The sequence below is a fragment of the Leuciscus leuciscus genome, assembly GCF_965113295.1.
Source record: "Leuciscus leuciscus genome assembly, chromosome: 16".
NCBI lineage: Eukaryota > Metazoa > Chordata > Actinopteri > Cypriniformes > Leuciscidae > Leuciscus > Leuciscus leuciscus.
Genome location: NC_138740.1, coordinates 11555828 through 11578973, shown reverse-complemented (window position 1 = coordinate 11578973; position 23146 = coordinate 11555828). Strand labels below are relative to the sequence as shown.

Here is a 23146-nt window from a genome sequence, read left to right as displayed (position 1 = left end):
TTCTCCTCAGAGATTACTTAGATTGTCATCTAAGTTATTATTAAACGTCCCGACAACCCGTCTGAAAACAAAGGGTGATAGGTCTTTCTCAGTTTACGCTCCAAAACTATGGAATACACTCCCATGAATGAATGAATGAATGAGGCATTTATATAGCGCTTTCATATGTACTACTGTACACCCAAAGCGCTTTACAATCATATCAGGGGATCTCTCCTCAACCACCACCAGTGTGCAGCATCCACAGTACAACGGCGCCAGTGCGCTCACCACACACCAGCTATAGGTGGAGAGAGGAGAGAGAGTGATGGAGCCAATTCAATGGAAGGGGATTATTAGGAGGCCATGATTGTTAAGGGCCAATGGGTGGAATGTGGCCAGGACACCGGGGTTACACCCCTAGTCTATACGAGAAGTGCCATGGGATTTTTAATGACCACAGAGTTTTACCTCGGTTTTACGTCTCATCCGAAGGACGGATCATTATCAATTAGAGCTTCCCCTACATTCAAAGTTTTTAAAACGTTGATTAAAACTTACCTTTTTGCACAAGCATATTAAAATGCGTCTAAATGCTGTATGTATTTTTGGAAAGATTATGCAATTGCACTTTTTAGTGTCGTTACTAGGCTCTTATTTTATTTTTTATCTTTTATGTGTTTTTGGTTTGAATTCTTTTGATATGCTATGTTTTAACTGTATGTGCATCTGTGCTGAGATTGTGAAGCACTTTGGTCAACATTCGTGTTGTTTTAAGGTGCTATAGAAATAAACTTGACCTTGACCTTGAGCAGTGCTGTCATGGGAAGGACAAAGACGAACATATTTCTTTCCTCAGCGGATATTCAATTTTTGGATATAATGTTATGGACATAGACCTGAAGAATGAATGCAATATCAGATGCAGGTAATACACATTTAGTCGATCTCTCTCATAATACCATAATACTGTACTCTACATAATACAAAAAGCATCAATGAAGCGACTCAACATTCCTTCGTTGCTAGTACTAAAGTGACGTTTTAGACTTAGTAACGGAGGCTCTGGCTCACTGTCACACTGTCAACTTGAGAACTGAACCCGTGGCGGAAGGAAGTAGTTCTGCACAAAAGAGGGTTTCCAGCTATCATTTACTCTGACCACAATCCTTTAACATTCCTCTATTCATTGCAGAGTCCAAGATGGGTACTTTTTTTACATTCTTATAATTTGAGAATCAAACACATTAAAAGGGGCTGATGTGTTAGCTGACACCCTGTCACATGCTCCTGTAGTGTTTTACACACAACAGCTCAAGTCAGGCTCATGAGTGAGTCAGAACAAAGAAAGTTGTTTTAGCAGTGCTGTCATGGGAAGGACAAAGACGAACATATTTCTTTCCTCAGCGGATATTCAATTTTTGGATATAATGTTATGGACATATACCTGAAGAATTAATGCAATATCAGTTCGCCTGTGAAGGTCCTGTGAATCTAATAATAAGGGGAAAGACTAAATTCCAAGTCTACAGCCTGATTCAGAATGTCAATGAGAGATATTACTGTTTAGTTTAGCAAAAGAGCACAAGAATAAAATAAAAAGTGATAAAAAGCAAGCAAAGAAGTCAAGACGGCACAGAGAGAAGTTTCGAATTTTACTTCATCTTACCTGAATATTTTCATACCTGCTGACAGTTCTTTCCAAACATGCACAGAACACACAAGCTAAATGGCAGACAGCAGTAGGTCTTTGCGGTGTGTTCAAATGCAGCTTTTTAACCCAGACACATCCGAAGGGAGGCGACAACACAGTCAGCATTCGGCGACGTGATGTGTCACGGCCTATTATGTTATTTTAAAGGGGTGGTATAATGCCCTTTTCACAAGATGTCAAATAAATCTCTGATATCTTCCTTGTGTGTGAATGTGAAGTTTTAGCTCAAAACTCCCTACAGATATGTTTATATAGCATGTTAAAATTGTCACTTTTTGAGGGTGAGCAAAAACGTTAAAAAAAAGTGTAGAGGTTAGCACACAGAAGCACTGCGCAGCACCACGTCTTCAAAATTCGAACATTAACGTGTGCACCCAACTACGACTCAGGCTGTTCAAATCATGCCGCGCCCGCACCACAGCGTTTTGCCGCATCCACTCACAATTTCCATTTAAAATACAAAGATTTGTGACAAATATATGTGTGTACTGACTTTATCCTTGGCTGAAAGACTGTGTATTGTGAATTTACAATGTGGTTTTTGTGGCTTGAATAAAAGGAGTGAATGAAAACGAGTGAGTGAATTCGGACACTGAGTGAGCCAGAAGGGCTGGCACTTTTGCACAGTTTGTGCTTGCCATTTAATAATCATTTGCAACTTAGCAAACTAGCAGCTCCAGTAGTAATAATACGATTTATCTTGAACTTTGTCATGGAAACTAAACCTCAATTAAACAATTTAATAATCAATTAAAAAGGAATTTATATGATATTAAGCTGTGCCCATATTGGACCAGCGGTTTAGAAAAAGAATGGATGAATAATTCTACTGCATCTTCTGGCGAGGCACAGGAATTAATTTAACCCTCACAGTGCATTTTGGGTATTCTCTAGCTGTTGAGTGTACATTGGTTGTACACTCGATATTGCGGTGCATTGTGGGATTGAATGAGTGCACTCGATAACATCCACAATGGCTTCAGACACGACTACAAATGGCAAATAGCTGAGAATGGCTTAAGCAGTGCTCTATTTAAGGATATTTTGGATACAGCCCTCATCACTGTTTATTGGGATGGGTACTTTTCTTACAGCCTTATAATTTGAGAATTAAACAAATTAAAGAGGATGACGATGTGTGGTCCTGTACTGTACTGTTAGAGTTTTATGCTATTTTATGTACAGCACTTTTGTGCGGATGTTATGCGGGGCTGCTGATAAGCTGCAGATCTACGCTGCAGTTTTGAAATTCTGTTTCTTTTTAGCATCCAATCCATACATTTGCCTGACAATTTCCCTACACTCAAGTTCAAGTATTTGTATAGCACATTTAAAGACAACCATAGTTGACCAAAGTGCTTTTAATGTCAGGATAAAACAAATAAACAAAACAAACAGTAGAGAATGTCACAGTATCAAAACTAAGTGTCAAAATTCAAAACTCAACTTAAGCAACGACTTGAAAATTTCAGCAGTCCAAGCTGTTCTTATATGAACAGGTAGACTATTAAAGAGGTTAGGCCCTGAGAAGGCTCGGTCACCTTTACTTTTGAACCTGGATCTCGGAACATCGAGGAGCATCTGATTGGACGACCTCAGTGCTTTGACAGGAGTGAGGACATGTAAAAGCTCTGATAAATAAGAAGGCGCTAACCACGGGAGATGAGGAGGATTAATTGTTAATCCTGGGTACAGTATGAGCAGTGTAAAACAAGATAACCCAGGAAAAACACTAAATTGGTTTCAAGTATTTCAGAGAGCAGCATAATAAGATGTATTAAATGTAACAAAACAAGTGGCATAGCACAGCCTTATAATGGATGTCTCTCATACCAATTGCACTCTCCCTAAAAATAGAACTTGTGTAGAAGAAACATTATCCTAGAGACTTGTCTGGACAAATCGTCATATGTCAATTAGTAATTTCTTACTCAGTGATTAAAATGTATAACAATATATAAAAAAACACACAAAAAAACACATTTACACTGCAATAAAACCCTTGGCACAAAAGTCATGTGACTTATAGTTTAAGCCAACTGCTATGGTGTCTAAATTGTTTTAAACAGAAACAAGGGTTTTGTTAAAACACCACCTGAAAGTATACCTTAGCACAAAGGACTGAAAAAGGTCACTGTTTTTCTAGGCATTTCTTATATAAAGTCTGCTTTATAATCAGCTGAATCTTTAAAACAGGGGAAAAAAAGATGAGTTACTGGCAGGTTCATGCTAAAATGTGTGGTGGAGCTGTTTAACTGAATATGTTTTATTAAAATATGTCAGTGCCAATGTTTTCAGGCACGTTTATAAAAGCTACTTAAATGTCCTAATTGAAATATGCCATAATCCTGGCTTAATCTAAGCCCTGTCTATGAAGCCAGGCCTGTGTTTTGGAAGGCAATAAAGGATACGGATTACTAAACATCCTTTTAAGGTCAACTTTTTCTTTGCAGTATGGACACGTCTGCTTCTTGCCTACAATGCACCAGCCACGTATGCAAAACTCATGGAATCTGGGTAATAAATAGGTTAAGGAAACAAATTTGTGCATCATAGTCACTGCTGGAAAGGAAAAAAAGCAAAGATGCTATTACAAAAGGTGGAAACATTCACTGATGCTACAGAAGGAAAAACAATGCATTTAGAACCAGGGGTGTAAACTGTTGAACAGGATGAAGATGTGTACATTTTTTTAAATTTTGTTTAAAGACTATATTTTTTTCATTTAGTACTGCCCTTTAGAAGATGCTTACATGTTTCCCAAAAGACAAAATAATTACAGTTTACCCAGATCTTCAAATTCAAAAAGTTTGCAACCCCCATATCTTAATGCATCGTGTTTCCTTCTGGAGCATAACAGAAAGTTTGAACCTTTTGTAATATTTGCGTTTGAGTCTCTCAGTTGTCCTCAGTGTGAAAGATGTATCTCAAAATCATACAGTCACTGCTGGAAAGGAAAAAAAACAAAAACAACAAAAAACAGCCGTGGATCATCCAGGTAACGATACAGTATTAAGTATTGTATTGTAAGAAGAGCATATAAACTTTTGAATGGAGTCATTTTTATAAATTCAACTTTTTTTTGTCTTGAGAACCATATAGTTGACTGTTGTTGGACCAAGTGTTGAACAGTGCAGAATCTGCAAAATGTTAATTATTTTAACAAAATAAGTGGGACCTGAATAAGATACTTTAAGTCAACATCATTTAAGTAAAATATCTTATTCAGGTCCCACTTATTTTGTTAAAATAATTAACATTTTGCAGATTCTGCAAGATGCTTGTAAACTATAGTAGTCAACATTTGAAGTGGGCCAAAAAAGTTAATCAAAGTTGTCCTAAGACTAGAAGGGGTATTGTTCAAAATTCATGTATAACTTTGATGAAAGGTTTTGATCCACTTCAAATGTTGACTACTGTATAGATATATATGACAATGGTGACAGTTCAAAAAACGGGAAAAAGCACTTCTTGCTGAAATTCAACAATGTTGTATATTTAAGCTGTGAATATTTCAATTCAAAACCTTTCACACACATTTTCATTATTGAAAATTCAATAACCCATATTTCACCTTTCAGATATCCCTTCCAAAATATTCAGTCTGTTTAAAAATATAACCTATAATATTCTATATGTAAATTTCGGTCCATTTTATTTTGCTTTACAACAAAGCTACCTGCTAAGAGTTCCAGTAAAGAAAGCATTTGAATTCGCCACAGAAGTAATAACATCGCTGCGAGATCTAGTGAGAAGCATTCAAATTTCTGTTATTAACGGATCAAACAGATCTGACGTGGAAACATGGAGAAATATTGTGCCATGAATTAACTACCGATAGTTATAAGTCTACAGATCAGCAACATTCACCATGGATTTAATGTAGTAACACTAACTGTAAGTAAGAATCCATGGAAGTTTAGCAGGAATAGTCAAATGCTTTCAAGTACGTCACATCTTTCCAGCACTTCAAAACTCAAATATTATCATATTTAAATGCTATTTTTAATGTGACGACCAAAACATTATTTGTCATCTTCAAATATTACCCCCATTTAGAAAACTAAAAGTTTCAAGATGTAGAAAAACTTACTTATTTAAAAATATTTTTTCTTTTAATTATTATAAATTTTTTTAAATCAAGGACATTTCTCTGGCATTTCTTTCTTTTTGGTGTATCAAAAACGTACCTAACCGTGTCACACTACTGTGTCGTATCAAACCGAACCGTGAATTTTGTAAACCGTTACACCCCTACTTATAACAGATGTTGATAAACCTCAAAGTTTGCCTTGATTGTTCTACGTTTACACTTTTACATTACACACATTTTGTAACATTTTATTTAAGTTCAAGAGTTTCTTTAACACTTACTTTTTTATCTTTAATACAAGACAAAGATATTTTTGTTTAAATTTTATTTTTGACCGCTAAAGCTAATATAATTTGTTGTTTGCCTTAATAATGTGGATAAAATAAATAAAATAAAAACAGTGGTTTAAATTCAAACTTTTCTACTTATGTAAAAAAAAAAAAAAAGGTTATAAAAAATGTCAATAATTATCGATACCGAACGATATGAAACATTATATCGTGATTTTTTTTTTTGCCATATCGCACAGCCCTACATACAACATCGGTATAAACGTTTATAATTTCAATAGCATTTAAAGAGAATGACTTGAAGTAAAAAAAAACAGCTGTATCGTGTTCATCTAGGTGTCAGGTATGATGCACAACTTTTAGAAATTTTATATTTATTAAAATCAACTGTCAAATCAAATGTAAATATTGCTATGTATCTCACTACTGTATGGAATCATACACAAAATATGCCATTATTTAAAGCTCAATAGCATTTGAAGAGAACGCATGTATTTCACTACCTAATGGGCTCATCTCGGAATCTAGGCAGAGGATGAATGATTGAATGACTGTATGAGAATATATGTCCTATTAATGATACAATTAAAAGAACTGATGATACACAAATGTTTTAATATATCAAACATCGTTATTTGTTTTCTGCATTTTATTTCTGTCATCTGGCCACCAGATAACTGCCTTGACTCAACCAACATTTTTGGTAATTGTAGGGAACTGTACTGTAAAATGTATTAATGCATGTATGTTTACAGATTGTGGGTGGGAGCCAAAAGAATTCACAATTATTTGCATAGGCAGCACTTCCAGTCAATCTTTTGAGCTCTGTTGAACTCAGAAAGGCAACATGCAACCACCTCTTTCAGCGGTAACATTCAATCTGAAAAAAAGATAACCTTATAAAATTGTTCAGTAATCAATTAGTTTATCATGTTTGCATATGTGCATGCATGTGTGTGTACAAGAGTTTGTGTGAGTTCACGTTCACTGTTTGACCTGACACCTAAATTAACACTTTACAGTTGGTTTTGTGACTTAAGTCATTCTCTTCAAATGCTAGTGAGCTTTCAATTATGGCCTACTTTGTGTATGATCCCATACAGTAGTGCAATATTTACATATTGTAACCCAGGTAGTTAAGTCATGTTGCCATGGTTATCAAGCTGTGCTAAGAGTCTTAGAAGCGAGGAGGTGACGAGCCGGTGCAAGTGCCTTGGGCCAAGTCAAATTGAAAGGAGACGTGCCTGAAGTAGTAACGGTACTAGTAAAGTACCATTGTCCTCAATGGGTATTCTAACATCGCCGGACTGCCATCAGAGACTTGGGTAACAGTAGAGCCATCAGCGTCATCTGCCTTGCCTGGCAGATTGTTGGTGGCTAGTTGCCTGCATTCCTTACCTCCGAAGTGCAATATCCAGATACCAGTAGTGCTGAAGAATGAGAGACAAACAGATTTAATAATCCCTGGCTGAAGAGCACGCCGTCCAACGCGTGATTGAGGGAGGAAACCCCACGAGTGCAGGCGTCATCAGAGAATCAGAGTCCCCAATAGCTTCACCTAAAGTGAATAATGAAAGAAGAATAATGATGTGCGCTTGTCAACTTCAGAAAGTTGAATTCCCAAACCATCAAGTTTATGCGTTGCAAAATCTGGAGGAAGCCTTTGTTCTAATGAACTCCAAATGGTTTTCAGTCCTTGACTTAAAGTCAGGCTTCTATCAAATTGAGATGGAAGAGGCCGACAAACAGAAAATGGCATTTGTGTGTCCTTTGGGGTTCTGGGAGTTCAACAGGATGCCTCAAGGGGTGACCATTGCAGCAAGTACATTTCAATGGTTAATGGAGCGGTGCATGGGGGATCTTAATCGAAGAGAGGTACTGGTTTTCATTGACAATCTTATTGTCTTCTCTAAGACATTAGAGGAACATGAGGCTCGGCTTCTGCGAGTTCTAAAGCGGCTAAGAGAACATGGACTGAAACGGTCTCCTACAAAATGAAAGTTCTTCCAAACATCGGACCTCTCAGAATGGAGTCAAGACGGATCCGGCCAAGACCGAAACCCTCAAGACCTCAAAGAGCTCATATCTTTTCTCGGGTTTGCAGGATACTTACTACAGGAGGTTCGTCCAAGATTTCTCCAAGATCACAAGACCTCTTAACGACCTAACTGTTGGTATTCCCCCCTTGCAGAAAAAAAAGAGGCACACCCTGAAGAAAAGTGTAGAGTATCGGAATCCCAAAGAGCAATTTGGAGATCGATGGACACAGGAATGCCAGCAAGCATTCGATACCATCATTGAGAATCTGGCTTCAGCTCTGGTCTTTGGATTTGCTGATCACAGCCTTCCTTATGTGCTGACCACAGATGCAAGTACTACAGGAATTGGGGCCGCCCTTTATCAAGATCAAGAGGGACGAATGAGAGTAATTGCTTTTGCGAGCAGGGGACTAAACAAAAGTTAAACTAAATATCCAGTGCACAAGTTGTAGTTCCTAACGCTCAAGTGGGCGGTCACAGCCAAATTCAGTGACTACCTGTATGGAGGAGTGTTCACTGTACTGACAGACAGCAACCCGTTCTTGACATCTGCAAAGCTTGATGCAACCAGCTATAGGTGGCTGTCCAGCCTGTCGACATTCAACTTCAAGATTCAATATCGTGCAGGCAAGCAAACGACGTCCTGTCAAGATGTCCTCATGACAGGCCTCTGGACGACTTTGTCTCAAAAAGAGAATGAAAGAATCAGTCAATTCACTCTTCACCATTTAGCAGATACAGAACAACAGACAATTCTGCCAGCTGCGGTGAAAGCTCTCTGCGAAAGACACCAAGTGTTTCAAAACTGTGATGCTCCCGACCTTTCATGCTCACAACCCACCATGTTTGAGTGACTGTCCCTTAGTGCTAGTGCACTACCTCAAGGTTTCCAGCAAAGAGGATGCTCATGGTTTTCCAGTTTATCCACAATTGTCTTAAGAGTAATCTGATGGAATGTCAAAGGGCTCAGCGTAGTCATTAAGTACTTGGAGTCTGGGAAGAAACCTGACAGGACGGTAGAGCCTTTTGAGGTAGCCTTATGGCTGAGAGAGTGGAACAGACTGGTGGTATTCAGAAGGAAGCAAGATCGAGGAAAAGTGTGCTGTACCAGTTGGCATTAACTGTGGGTCTTTGGAAGATGGCCTTGACTTGGAAGATGGCCTTTGCACAATGACATGGGCCATTTAGGAATTGAAAGGATTCTAGAACCTGATCGGAGCAACACAAAGTATATTTTAGTGATGACTGATCTTTTCACCAGATATGCTGTAGCGATATCTACCAGGGACCAGAAGGCTCAAACCGTGGCTGAATGCCTGTGGGATAACTTCCTTTCCCACTACGGGTTTCCGCAGAAACTCCACAGTGATCAGGGGCCCGACTACAATCAAAGAGCTCTGCAGCACAGCAGGAATCCTTAAAGTGAGGACAACACCATGGAGCACTTTAACAGGACGTTGCTCCAGATGTTAGGGACCCTGGATGATAAAGGAAAGACCTGCTAGAAGGACTTTGTGAAGCCATTAATCCATGCATATACGCGTAATGACTCGACGGGATTCTCGCCATACGAATTAGTAGATGAATTAGTCATTACAAATAGATCTAGCCTTCGGTCCGCCTGTTGATGAGTCATCCCAGTCTCAATCGAGTCATGTAAGGAATTTGAAGGATCATCTGGAGGAGAGCTACAGGGTAGCAACGAGGAATGCTGCAAAAGTTGCAGGGTGCAATAAGCAAAGATACTATGAGCGAGTGGTTGCTTCATTCCTTGAAGTTAGTGATCGCATTCTGGTGAAGAACGCCGCCGGATTGAGAGGGAAGATTAAGTCAGCGGATTAGTGGGAGAAATAAATTTACTTTGTGATCAAGAGAGCCGGCAACTTACCAGTTTGTACTGTTAACCCTCTGAGGTCGGTAAACGCGCCCCCGCGTTTTGCTGGATTTTCTTCACATTGTAGCACAATAAACTTAAATTACTCCGTCATTTATGGTCATACAGAAAAAAGAAATATAAAAAAAGAATCTGTGATATTTCTACTTTTGTATGTGTCCACTTACAATCAAATCAAAACATTGTACTTTTGTAAAATAAAGAAAATAAACAGGGTGTGCGTTCTGCCTCTCCATCGCGGTAAACTTTTTTTTCTTGAGCACGTCTATAAACTGAAACAAAACTCAGCGAATACTTGTCACACATTTATGAGCCATATACCTTTATACACATTTAAGTGTGTACTTTTAAATGATCGGATTCAAACTGAAAACAAATATTCTCTGTTTAAGTAATTTGTATAAAACCAACAGGATGTCCAGTATCTCAAACGCTTGCTAATTACTTTTAATTCGACCACGCCCACTCGCGCAAAAGTGATTCACATGCAAATCGTCCACATGGAACGCGAACGCGCTCGTTACCTCAAACACAAAACACGTCTCTGCTTTTCGTCGAGTTTGGAAGACACGTCTGAGCTTACATTGGATTTACCCCAGAAGAAGAAGAACGCGATTTGAAGACAAGAAAGATGTAAGGTAAGAAATTCTTACTTATTAGTTTATGGTATTGTTGCATAAACTTCACATTGCAGTTGAACTGTTGCTAGATATATGGTGAATATTATACTATTTAGACCCGTGTTTACTGTTAAATACTGTTTGTGGATATCTGCTCAAACATAGATATGTATAACCATAATGTTTAATATTTTGGAGCGCGATCGCGTTTGAATGTATCATATTTTGGAGCGCGATCGCGTTTGAATGCATCATATTTTGGAGCGCGATCCCGTTTGAATGTATCATATTTTGGAGCGCGATCGCGTTTGAATGTATCATATTTTGGAGCGCGATCGCGTTTGAATATATCATATTTCTGAGAGTGCTGTGGGTTTGAATGTATCATATTTTGGAGCGCGATCGCGCTCGTTTCGCTAGTTTCTCTTGATACCAGTATGTTCACTTTTTTTCTTTTCTTTCAGGGACCAGATGCAACTGAGTCCTGCTGACTTCAACATTCACATGAGTCTCTGTACATGAACATGGTAAAGTGAAAATCAAACACCTTGGAAATGAAAGGTATGTACAATGTTTTTAGGAATGGCATAAAGGGGTCTGTCTTTGGATCATTGTTTTCAATGTGCTCTTTTGTCATTTGTTGTGTATCTTTGGATTATGTTGCGTTGTAAATAAATCCAAACAATCTAAAAGCCATTATTTTTTAAATCTCCTCATTCTTTGTGCAAGGTTGCTCTGAATGACAGGGCCTGATCGCTCCTAATAGGGCTGTTAGGGGAGTGTCTTTGTCTTTCTCAGGTGTTAAAGCCTTACATATTAATTAGATGATCACGCCTCTTCGCATAAGGCTTTTTCACACAAAACACATCTTAGAAATTTTAAATCAATATATTGTCTTATCTGAATGAGCGGTCAGGGTGATTTTCACATAGTTTTGGAGCAAATATTCTAGGCTACGTGATACAATTTTCAAAAGTCTTGAAGAAATAATCAGTATGGGTTTCATGGCCTTATTTCAGAGACAATTTTTTTTTGTATTTTCACAAACCACGCATAAATGTCATTATCTCAAAACTACAAACTTTTACACACATGCTGCTGATATATTATTGTATCCTCCTGCAGTGACTTCGCAGCACAGGGACCTGCATATCTTCAAAGCAGGGAGAGTGTAACATGGGTAACCCAGGCTACCAATAAAGAATTAAAGTTTAAAAAAAGGTTAAAAAGGAAAGAAAAAGTGTTCTAGAAGGAAAGAGATTCAGATATTAATCTGATGTCATGCGAGAGAGATTCATGTCAAATTTCTGAAATGATTCAGTATGAGCCGAGTTTGAGTAGGCTGCGCACATTGCACGAGCTGAACTAATTAGTTCGTAGGCTAAGGCTATCACGTGTAAAATTGCTATTTGTCATGAAATGAGACAAAAAAGCGATTTATGAGTGTCGATGTGTTTAATAACTGTCGAAAAGTTGTATTAATGTGTCATTTGATATGAGTATATATGATTTGTTATGGAAATATCTGGCTAATTATTGTGTTTGCCTTGTGTTTTGCAAGGTTGGGTTTCTTTGTTCTTTCTTTCTACTTTCTGGGAGAGTTTCCTGTTTTGTGCCAAACATAATCCTTTGGAGAGGAATCGCCTGCATATTGGACGCGATTAAATGTGCGCAAATGGCAAGCTGCCCAAGGACCCATTTCCCCTTTTGAACTGTTTGAAATCACAGGTTTCAACTGGTAGGAGAATTCCAATTTTTCTTGTTTTTCGGACACAAAAGACTTTGATTCGTCGAATTTGTTTGATTTTGCAAAGGAGACACTTTTTTTTTTTTTTACTCGAAAGAGTCCAACAACTCTTTGAACTGAATCATTTGATTCGCGAACTCTGATCAACTGAGTCAATTAATTGGTTTCTTCATTTCCAATTCATATTGTTGAACAGTTTATTTTTGGAAGGAAAAGTGGTTTATTGTAAAAAATTATGAATCACATTCTGTGTTTTGGGTCAAATTGAATATCTGATTACAATTCTTTTTTTACATTTGGGTTATTGAATATAATATTTTGTTTAAGGGTTTATTATTTTAAATCAGTTTGGTCAAGGTAAAAGAGTTTTGAATATGGTGTATATGGATTATTGAATTTTCAATAATGAAAATGAGTGAAATGTTTTGAATTGAAAAATTCAAAGCTTAAATATACAACCATGCTGAATTTCAGCCCATAAAAATGTAAGCCCTAAAAATACAATGCATTAAAATGCAAGCATTAAAATTGATTTTTTTTTTACTTTCATAGTCACTTAGCAAACATCTAATACTTACTGTATTTAAAGAAGGATTTATTATTAATGAATAATATTGAATGTAAAAATAAGTTTGCCTGCCTGTACTTCAAAGAAGTATAAAGAACAAATTTGTATTCTTGTATTCTGAGAGCAAGTTAATGTGCCACATCTTGTGAAAATGTGTTTTCAGCGTATTTTTGGCATAGGTGTGTTCTATCCAATTGTTTTGATAGATGTAAACAAACTACATTTTTAGTTTCAACAATAATTATTCTTCACACATAAATGGGTAATATTAAAAAATGTGGACAGTGAGATGCATTGAGATCCCCATATCTATGGGATTGAACCATATATGGACTTAAAAATTAACATACTTTTGGTTCAAAAAGTTTGCTAATAACCAGAATGTAAAATCATTTTGAGATATCCTTAATACTTCTTGAGTTACAGGCACACAAACGTACACGGTTATTAACGTAACCTCGGTTCTCTCTAGAGAGGGAACGAGTACTGCATAATATCTTACGCTATGGGGAAATCTCTTTTCCGCGAGATACTGAAGCCAAAAATTATCCTTAATTTTGGAATAATGTAAAACGCGTTGCGGCAGCATGCAGACATAGGTGAAACAGCTCGCGCGCCTATTAGCTGCTCTGCGGCAACTGCAGCAGCCTATCGAAAGGCCCCGTCGCTCCAAAGCCTATCGAAACCTCCAATGAGGGTGCTTCGCGCCCACTGCGTCACGTCCCGCCTAAACGGGCGTGGCCTTGGGCTATAAATGTAGCTTGTGAGGCTGGTATAGCTGGTTTTTATCGCCGGAGCGAACCAGAGCGTGTTGCAGGCACGGCAAGATACGCAGTACTCGTTCCCTCTCTAGAGAGAACCGAGGTTACGTTAGTAACCGAGTACGTTCTCTTACGAGAGGTTCTCTCGTACTGCGTAATATCTTACGCTATGGGGAACACAGTGTAAAACGCCGTGCGTGCTGAGATCCAGTACCAAAGTCCCAAGGGCAGGTGCCCGGGGCCCATGATCATCATGGGACTCACAGAGAGTCCAGGAAGAGGGGCTAGAATAGCATCATTCCTATAATAGATAGCATCCTATAAGGAGCAATTATATCAATAGTGTTTCACACACAGCCAGGGCGAAACTCGGCCTAGTCTGGTGAATATTATGGGTCTTACACACTGCCCATAGAGCTGCATGATCGATCAGCGAGCGTTGCTCAAGCAGTTTTAGCATTCTGGGCCGAAAACATCGGGGCAGACAATACCGATTTAACAGACCGACAGCAGCTTAGCCTGTAAAGCAGGAACCTCTAGGTTATAAAACCTTATAAATGTAGACGGGGAGGCCCAGCCTGCCGCCATACATATATCTTGTAAGGCAATCCCACTAGACCAAGCCCACGATGAGGCCATGCCTCTTGTGGAGTGCGCTCTAACACCTAACGGGCACTGCAGGCCCTTAGAGGCGTAAGCCAGCGCTATAGCATCGACTATCCATCTGGATAGGCTCTGTTTCGACACGGCTAGTCCCTTAGAACGTCCGTAGAACGAGACAAAGAGCTACTCTGTCTGTCTGAAGACAGATGAGCGAGACACATAAGCCCTTAATGCCCTGACCGGACAAAGGAGGCTGGCGTCCTTCTCCTCGTTAGAGACCGGCAGGGCTGACAGGGAAATCACCTGAGACCTGAACGGTGTGTTGAGGGATTTAGGAACGTACCCGTGCCTCGGTTTGAGTATGACTTTCGAGTCATTTGGCCCAAACTCCATACATGTCGCGCTCACAGAGCGCTTGCAAGTCCCCAATACGCTTCACTGAAGCGAGAGCCAGAAGAAATACTGTCTTGAAAGACAAGTGTTTGATATCCACTGATTGGATCGGCTCGAATGGGGCACCTTTCATGGCCTCCAAGACCGTGGAAAGGTCCAATATGGGAACTGAGGGAGGTCTGGGAGGGTTTAGCCTCTTAGCTCCTCTAAGGAAGCGAATGACCAGATCGTTCCGTCCAAGTGACTGGCCAAGCGTTGGTTTAGTAAACGCTGCAATAGCCGCCACGTAAACTGAGCGTGGATGGGGTCCTGCCCTTGTCCAGTAGCTCTTGTAGGAAGGAAAGAACCTCCGTCACCCCACAATCTGGGGGTGATATGCCACGGGCTGTGCACCAGCCAGAGAACACAGACCATTTCGAGGAATAGAGCAGTCTCGTAGAGGGGGCTCTAGCCTGCGTGATCGTGTTTAGCACTCCCTCCGGGAGGCTAGCGGGTACCCGTTGATGGCCCACACATGTAGGGACCAAAGCTCCGGGCGAGGATGCCAGATCGAGCCCCTGGCTTGAGAGAGGAGGTCCCTCCTCACCGGTATCGGCCATGGGGCAGTGCTTGTCAGCTGCATCAGAACTGGGAACCAGGCCTGGTTCTTCCAGAACGGATCTACTAGTAGCACTGAGCATCCGTTTTCCCTGATCCGCTCTAATACCTGAGGTAGGAGCGCGACGGGGGGAAAAGCATAGAGCGGGCAGCGGGGCCAGACGTGGGCCAGCGCGTCCATGCTCTTGGAGAAAAACTTCGGACAGTGAGCGTTTTCTTGAGACGCAAACAGGTCTACTTCCGCTCTGCCGAATGTCTCCCACAGCAGCTGGACTGTCTGTGGGTGTAAGGACCATTCTCCTGCTGGAACATTGTTCCTGGACAGTCTGTCTGGTCCCACGTTCAGGTGGCCGGGCACGTGCGCTGCTCTCAACGAGCGCAAATTGCGCTGAGCCCAGACCAGGAGGCGTTCCGTCAGCCTGTAAAGGTTTCGGGACCTGAAACCTCCCTGGTGATTTATATAGGCCACCACCGACATGTTGTCCGAACGGACCAAGACGTGGTGTCCTGCTATCTGGGGACAAAAGCGCCTCAGCGCGTTGTCGACTGCTATCATTTCCAAGCAGTTTAATGTGTAGAAGCTTTTCCCGTTCTGACCACTGGCCAAAGAACGGTCTGCCCTCGAGCAGCGCTCCCTATCCCGAGGTGGAGGCGCCCGTGGACACCACCTTCACACTCGAGGAAGTCCCCAGGCTTACACCTGACTGGAACCAGTCGATCGCTTTCCAAGGTTTCAGGGCTGAGATGCATTTCTGATTGACCTTGAGGCGAAAAAGACCGGAGGTCCACGCTCGGCGCGGCACTCACGCTTTTAACCAGAACTGCAGTGGGCGCATGCGAAGCATACCCAGCTGGAGTACTGATGATGCTGAGGCCATGAGACCCAGCATCCTTTGAAACTTTCTGAGCGGGACTATAGCGCCGCAGCGGAAGGTTTCCGTCATGCGCTGAATGTCCAGTGTGCGCTGTGGCAATAGCTGAGCTGTCATAGACAGCGAGTCCAGTTCTGTGCCCAGAAAAGATATTCTCTGACTGGGAGACAGTGAACTTTTTAGCCCAATTGACTTTGAGACCCAAGTTCTCGAGATGTTCGAGTAACATGGTCCTGTGTTCTATGAGCTCTGAGCGAGTCTGAGCTAGAACCAGCCAATCGTCCAAATAGTTCAAAACTCGCATTCCCCGAAGTTTCAGGGGAGCGAGGGCCGTGTCCATGCACATCGTGAATGTACGAGGTGCTAGGGACAGGCCAAACGGTAGGACTGTGTATTGATATGCCTGGCCCTCGAAGCGAATCTCAAAAATCGCCTGTGACGTGACGCTATTTGTATTTGAAAATACGCGTCCTTCAGATCTATTGACACAAACCAGTCCCCTTGGCAAATTTGCGAGAGGATTTTCCTGGTCGTGAGCATTTTGAACCGGCGCTTTGTTCAGCTGTCTTAGATCTAGAATGGGTCTGAGACCCCCATCTTTCTTTCGATACCAGAAAATATCTGCTGTACAAACCCCCTTCGCTCTGAGCTTGAGATAAAGGCTCTATGGCCCCTTTGCTCAACAGTTTCGCAATCTCGGCTCGAAGTAGATGTGCTACTTCCTTTTCCACCGTGGTTTCGATTCGCACCGCGCGACTGCGGGGGCGTCGAGCGAACTGTAGCGAATAGCCTCTTTCTATAATGTTCAGCACCCATTCTGATACCCCGGGGAGCTTTGCCCATGCATTCGCACGAATAGCTAGGGGTTGAATGAGATCTGGGCTCTGGCCGCGATATAGTGGCGGCCGCAGAGCTTCGGTATGCTGTAACATAGACGCCGCATCTGCAGCGTTTGAGGCGGGGGGCGCGCTGATCGCAGCGGGCAGCCTGTCCGCGCTCGACTCTCCTTGGGCGGATAGCTGAGGGAGAACGAGCGGGGGGGACCCCGTGGGGCTTGTCATATCTGTGAGTGAATGTGGGCGTAAAACCACGGGCACATTTACTGCACTGAAAACATCGTCGGCCTGAGCTGACTGTATGTGTGTTGGTTTCGTTTTTACAGAAACCGAAAGACATGCAGTGTGTAGTGTTTGTGGGCACTGGGTCGTGGGCACGTTCACTACATTTAATGCACAACCGACATGAGTCGATTTTATGTGCGTGAGCCCTGTGGGGCGGGCTGTGTCTGTGTGTAGGAATGGGCACTGGGCAGCGGGCATTTTTACTACACTCATTACACCATCGGCCGTGGCCGGAATACCAGAAAAAACACTCTTTGAGAGATTCATCTGGGTCGCCGTAAAAACGGCGTTTGTGTGTAGGCAAGCGGGCCGTGGTACCGGCTTGTTTAATGCATAATACACTGCAACAGTCACATTTTCTGGAACTGAACGAGCGAGAAGTTTTGGTGGAAGTCTGGCCGCAGCGAGACTTGAACACCCTCGTTTTCCTAGGGGGGCTAGGAAGACTTTGAGGCCTCGGGCTTTATTTCAACCTTCTGCCGGGGCCCACGTGGGGGGCGGCGGCCGGCAGAGCGAGAGCGCGGTCTCGAGTCTCGGGCCTGTCGACGCTGTGAAGCGAGCTTCGAGCAGACGAAGCTTCGAGCAGACGGCTGTTTAGAGCGGCCTGTTGCAGAGCTAGCCCGCTTCGGCAGGAAATGCTTCATGGCTTGTGACGTTTTCTGCACCTCATCGAATCTGTCTGCGAAATCTTTGACGGAAGATCCAAAGAGACCGGCAGGAGAGATGGGGGCGTAGAGGAACGCAGCGCGCTCCGAGTCCGGCATCTCAGAGAGCGTCAACCATAAGTGTCTCTCAGCAACGGTGAGAGAGGCCATGTTCCGCCCTATGGCTTGTGCAGTGGATTTAGTGGCGCGGAGTGCAATATCCGTATCGCTTCTTAAATCCGGCACGCTGATAGCTTCCGGCCCATCCTCATCCAGCTTTCGGAGAAGGTTGGCTTGGAAGATTTGCAATGTAGCCATTGTGTGCAACGCAGATGCAGCCTGTCCAGCGGCGGTGTAAGCGCGGCTGTGCATGGCTGAAGTAGTGCGGCAGGCTTTAGACGGAAGCGCTGTCTTTGCACGCCGTCCAGCAGAGGGCGGGCAAAGATGGGCAGCTACCGCTTCTTCCACCAGAGGAAGAGAATGGTATCCTCTGTTTTTAGCATCGTCCACCACGGAGAATGCTGCTGAGGCAGAGGTACGCACCCTGGCTGAGAAGGGGGCACACCAGGATTTCGCGAGTTCTTCATGAAGCTCAGGAAGAAACGGCGCGGGTCTAGAAGGTGGCGAAACGCGGTCTCCTAGCAGGAAACAACCATCCAGACGGTTGTGCGCAGGCTCCGCGGGCGTCGACCACTCGAGGCCGAGGCTCTGCACGGCCTGTGTGAGCAGTCGCGTTAGCTCCGCTTCAATGCTCGCTCTTTTCCCGGAAGACTCGCGAGCAGAGGGGGCGAGATCCACAGAGCTCGACCAATCCTCACTTTCTGACGCCAGGATAGAGCAGCTGTCCTCCTCTACAATCGCCACTTCTTCAGTGTCATCCACAATGGAAGCGGCGGCCGTTGTCCGGGAGTGATAGACTCAGGTGGAGCGGGCGGTAAAGCTGGCGGGCGAACCGGCGAGCTTGTAACAGTTGGAGGAGGCTCCGGGACCCGCTGAGCACGGCGCTTTTTACAGCGGTACCGCAGCGGGCGGGAGTGCAGTTTCGCGGAAGAATGCCAGGCGAGTCCTCAGAGTCGCCATAGGCAGTAGCTCGCAGTGAGGGCATCCGCCGTCAGCGAGAGCGAGAGCTGCATGTCCTTCACCCAGGCAGGAAACGCAGATGACATGGCGGTCCCCGTCGCTGAGTGGGGCTCGGCACGAGCCACAGAAGGTGTGAGACATCTTAAAAAAGACGCTCGAGCTCTTTTAGAGAGAGAGAGAGAGTGTGTGTCGCGGTGGCGAACACACACTAGTATTGTAAAGGATATAGTGCGCCGGATAGCGCAGCAGGAACGGCAGCAGAAGGCGGCTCGGCCAGTGGCTTCGATGCAAGGCTCGTCCCGCTGAAAAGGCTTTTTCGACGGCGTGGCTTCTCTCTAGATCCAGCGATGCGTGAGCTCCGCTGAAGAGATAAAAATCAGCTATACCAGCCTCTCGAGCTACATTTATAGCCCAAGGCCACGCCCGTTTCGGCGGGACGTGACGCAGTGGGCGCGAAGCGCCCTCATTGGAGCTGACGTCATGACAGGGCCTTTCGATAGGCTGCTGCAGTTGCCGCAGAGCAGCTAATAGGCGCGCGAGCTGTTTCGCCTATGTCTGCATGCTGCCGCAACGCGTTTTACATTATTCCAAAATTAAGGATAATTTTTGGCTTCAGTATCTCGCGGAAAAGAGATTTCCCCATAGCGTAAAATATTACGCAGTACGAGAGAACCTCTCGTAAGAGAACTTGTTCTATGCAATTGTTTTCATAGAGGGAAACAAGATATATTTCTATGTTCAACATTATATGTTCTTCAGACATTCCTCTTTAAAAGAAAAAAGTATCAGCTATATGCAAAGTGGCCATCATTTGGTTTTTGACCATTGAAAATGTGTTGATCAATTCTTGAAGACATATTGAGAATACAATATCACTGTAATTAAGGCAAATAGAGCCAAAATGAAGATACCCAAAGATACATTTCTTAAGAACCAAAATCTTTTTAAAACCAAAATTCTATTTTTGAACCGTCACCGTTGGCATATAATGCAACAAAGATTGCTAAAGTCAATAGATTATTTTCCAATAGACCTACCAATCTCCATTTAAAATGTATAATAATGACACCAAATCTCAGGCTAAAATTGTAATTTTGACAGCCCTCTACAAAATAGTGGATTACTCAATAATATTCACCCATGACATTTAATATTTTGGCTTTTATCACCATTTATGTGTCTTTCACCAGAAAAAAATATGAACAAAATCAAAAATTTGAGCCGGGGAAGTTTCTGAAATTTGGTTGATTTGACCCACCTTAATTTCAAAACACAAGTTAAAAACATTTTCCAAAGTGTACATACTCTGTACGAACCCTGCAGATTGCAGACATAAATTAACAACAGTAAAAATGGTAAAGGATACACATGGTTGCAGGAGAGTCTGTAGGTGTTCTCTATGATCCCCTCTTCACTCACATCCACAAGGATTGGCTGACCACAGACAGCACAGATGCTGTCTGACAGGTGCTTAGTGGGCATTCCAGATGCACTGTAAAACTGAAGCAATAGATCTGTACATCAAGGTTCATACACTCTTTGACCAATAATTTTTCCATGCCTTTTCCAATTTTTCATGATTACCAGAGATGTATATATTTTTTTATTCTGTTGAGCTTGTCCTGAAAAAGTAATTAATAGACAATGACATAATAAAATAAATAATATAATCATAATTTCCATAAAAATAATTATAACCTGGTAAATATCTCACTGAAAACAGACTAGAATTTGAGGATGCTTTCACAGAGGTTTTGCTAGTTTTGTTAGTGTAACAGCAGCTTTTAAAATGGTTTGCAACAGCAATCAGGCTAGATAATAGATGGTAAAAATAAATTGCTGTTGATAACGTATGGGCATACACTACAGACAGCCAAGTGCTGTTGTGTGTTATGATTTCATAGTTAAACTAAAAGAAAGGAGTAAAAACAAAGTGAAAGCTGGCAGTTTTATTGGCCTGGTGAGGGGGTGGAATCAAACTTGAAATCAGACCAAGCAATAAAAGAGAAATAAAAGTATGAAAACAACTTGCAAGTGCTCAGATAAGCCAATGTGTCAAAAAATTTGGAGGATGGCTGGAAACATAGGTAAAAGCAACATGATGTTTATCCATTGATTCAACCACTTACCCCAACTGTAGATGCCATAAAATCTGCACACATCTCTGCAAAATCCCGACCAAGTACACCATAGTACAGGCCGTAAAAAAGAAGCGACACACCAAAGTCCATGGCATCTTCTGGCTTTATTCTAAAAGCATAAAGGGAGGTGACATAAGACTCAACATAAATTATTAGTTCTTAATTACTCTATGCAGTCATTAACATTTAGCACCTACAGTCAACTGGTCAGTTTTTTTAAGTGTTTAAGTCGTATCAAATTACATTCATAATTGGCCTTATAGTCGTTAAGTGTGTCCCCGGTTTAAGAATGTGTGATATATTGCTATAATATTTTGCCGGTGATATAAAACCTTTGAATATATTTCATTACCATGAGATGTTTTTTTTTTTTTTTTGAGAGCATTCTAAAACAGATTTTAGAAGGGTTTCTGATTTAAACCTCATTAGAAAACTTTCATTCAGTTCTCACTTTCAATGATTCACAAGCTGTGTCCCAAAAAGTACATATTTCACATTCATATTATACAAAACAAGCATGTACTTCAGGAACAGGGTACCCATTAACAGGGTATAATTGTTTGTCACAAGCTTTGCAACAAGCTTGCTTTGCACACTTTCTGTGAAAGATGGACACAACCATAATGCAGCAACACTTAAGAAACCATGTTAATTCTAAAGCCTGATTTGTATAATTATTGTTTTGATAAGTAAGCAATTGTGCAGTCAGCCAATGTCGCAAAATAGTTTATTTCTGAATCAATAAAACAAGCCACTGACTGAGCAGTCAACAACACATTGTTCCTTTTAGTAGCATGAAAAACAATTGTTATTCAAATTGTGATTAAATTATATACAGAAAGCAATCAAAGAACACTTCCTTCATATTTACTAGAGCTGTCAATCACTTTAGTTCACCAGCGCAAACTCATGTTTTGTTCTACCATCTACACTGTATAATGAACAGTGGTGGACAGTTACAAAGGATACTTTAAGTATCTTTAACCTATGGGAGTATTTTTAGTTTGGGTAACTTTTACTTTACTACATGCAGCAGCATACATATCATACTTTTAAATTTAGGATTTATTTAGGATAGGATTTATTATTGTAAATGATTCAAATGTTTAGAAACAAAATTTATGAGACAGTTTTGTCAGATTTCATTGGTGATTTTAGAGAAGAAATATATATATTTATATAATAAAAATATATATTAGAGATGCACCGATTACAATTTTCTAGGCCGATTCCGATTTCTGATTTTTCATTGAGTTTGACCTGCCGATACCGATTTTAGCCGATTCCGATTGAATTTTTTCTAACCACTTTACAGCACACACAAATATTTATTTTCTATATTTTCTTTAATAGAACATTTTACATTTTGCATGGAACATAGATCATTTTTTTAACAGATAATCGCTATAAAATAGAACTATATAAATTACTCCTGTGGGAAATACACACACACACATACATACATATATATATATAGCCTTGCAGTATAAAGATATTTCTATCATTTCTGGCTATTTTACTTTATTTTTTATAATCATAACCATACTTGCAACCAAAACTGAATAATGAAAACAAGTTTAAATGGGTAAATCTTCTACAAATATTTTTGAGTCTTCGTTTTCTTTTCTAACATACTGGAGTTCTTGTTAAAACACACTAGACATACTTATTCTGTGCATTTTGAGCACTTTTTGTGTGAATTCATTTTTAGTTTGTCCATCAAAACCCCGGTTTCACACCGCAAGCGTCAGCGGCGCGTGAGCAGCGCGTATTTTTTTCGGCGTCCATGTTAATCAATGAGTGCATTCACACCGGGAGCAGGAGCAGCGCGTGAGCATCAAGCAGGAGCGTCACATGAACAGCAGTGCAGCGGGGGTTTCGGCGCCCAGTCTATTTTTTGCTGTGCTGCTCACGCTCAATTAAAGTGAAAGCACACTTTTGATGGACAAAATAAATGTGATTTAACACAAAACGTGCTCAAAATACACAG

General features: G+C 41.5%; 1 protein-coding gene and 3 long non-coding RNA genes across 4 annotated transcripts in view; 2 read left to right on the top strand and 2 right to left on the bottom strand.

Moving 5' to 3' along the window:
* The window catches only part of rnf121 (ring finger protein 121), a 221152-nt gene that overhangs the window by 10342 nt on the left and 187664 nt on the right, over positions 1-23146 (bottom strand). The window contains exons 6-8 of the mRNA XM_082141412.1: positions 21145-21265; positions 20382-20515; positions 4105-4206 (exon numbers count right to left, since the gene is read on the bottom strand). Coding sequence (XP_081997538.1) covers positions 4105-4206; positions 20382-20515; positions 21145-21265 — 357 coding nt within the window. The remainder of the gene's footprint in view (positions 1-4104; positions 4207-20381; positions 20516-21144; positions 21266-23146) is intronic.
* The window catches only part of LOC309477992, a 165862-nt gene that overhangs the window by 9410 nt on the left and 133306 nt on the right, over positions 1-23146 (top strand). The gene's annotated exons all lie outside the window — the stretch shown is intronic.
* On the bottom strand, positions 579-4098 carry LOC309478040. Its single transcript, XR_014198778.1, has 2 exons — positions 1513-4098; positions 579-1454 (listed from the first exon to the last, which is right to left on the bottom strand). It is a non-coding gene; the product is annotated as an uncharacterized lncRNA (long non-coding RNA).
* LOC309478026 overlaps positions 7601-23146 on the top strand; it is a 112404-nt gene continuing 96858 nt past the window's right edge. The window contains exon 1 of the long non-coding RNA XR_014198764.1: positions 7601-11194. This is a non-coding gene — a long non-coding RNA (uncharacterized lncRNA). The remainder of the gene's footprint in view (positions 11195-23146) is intronic.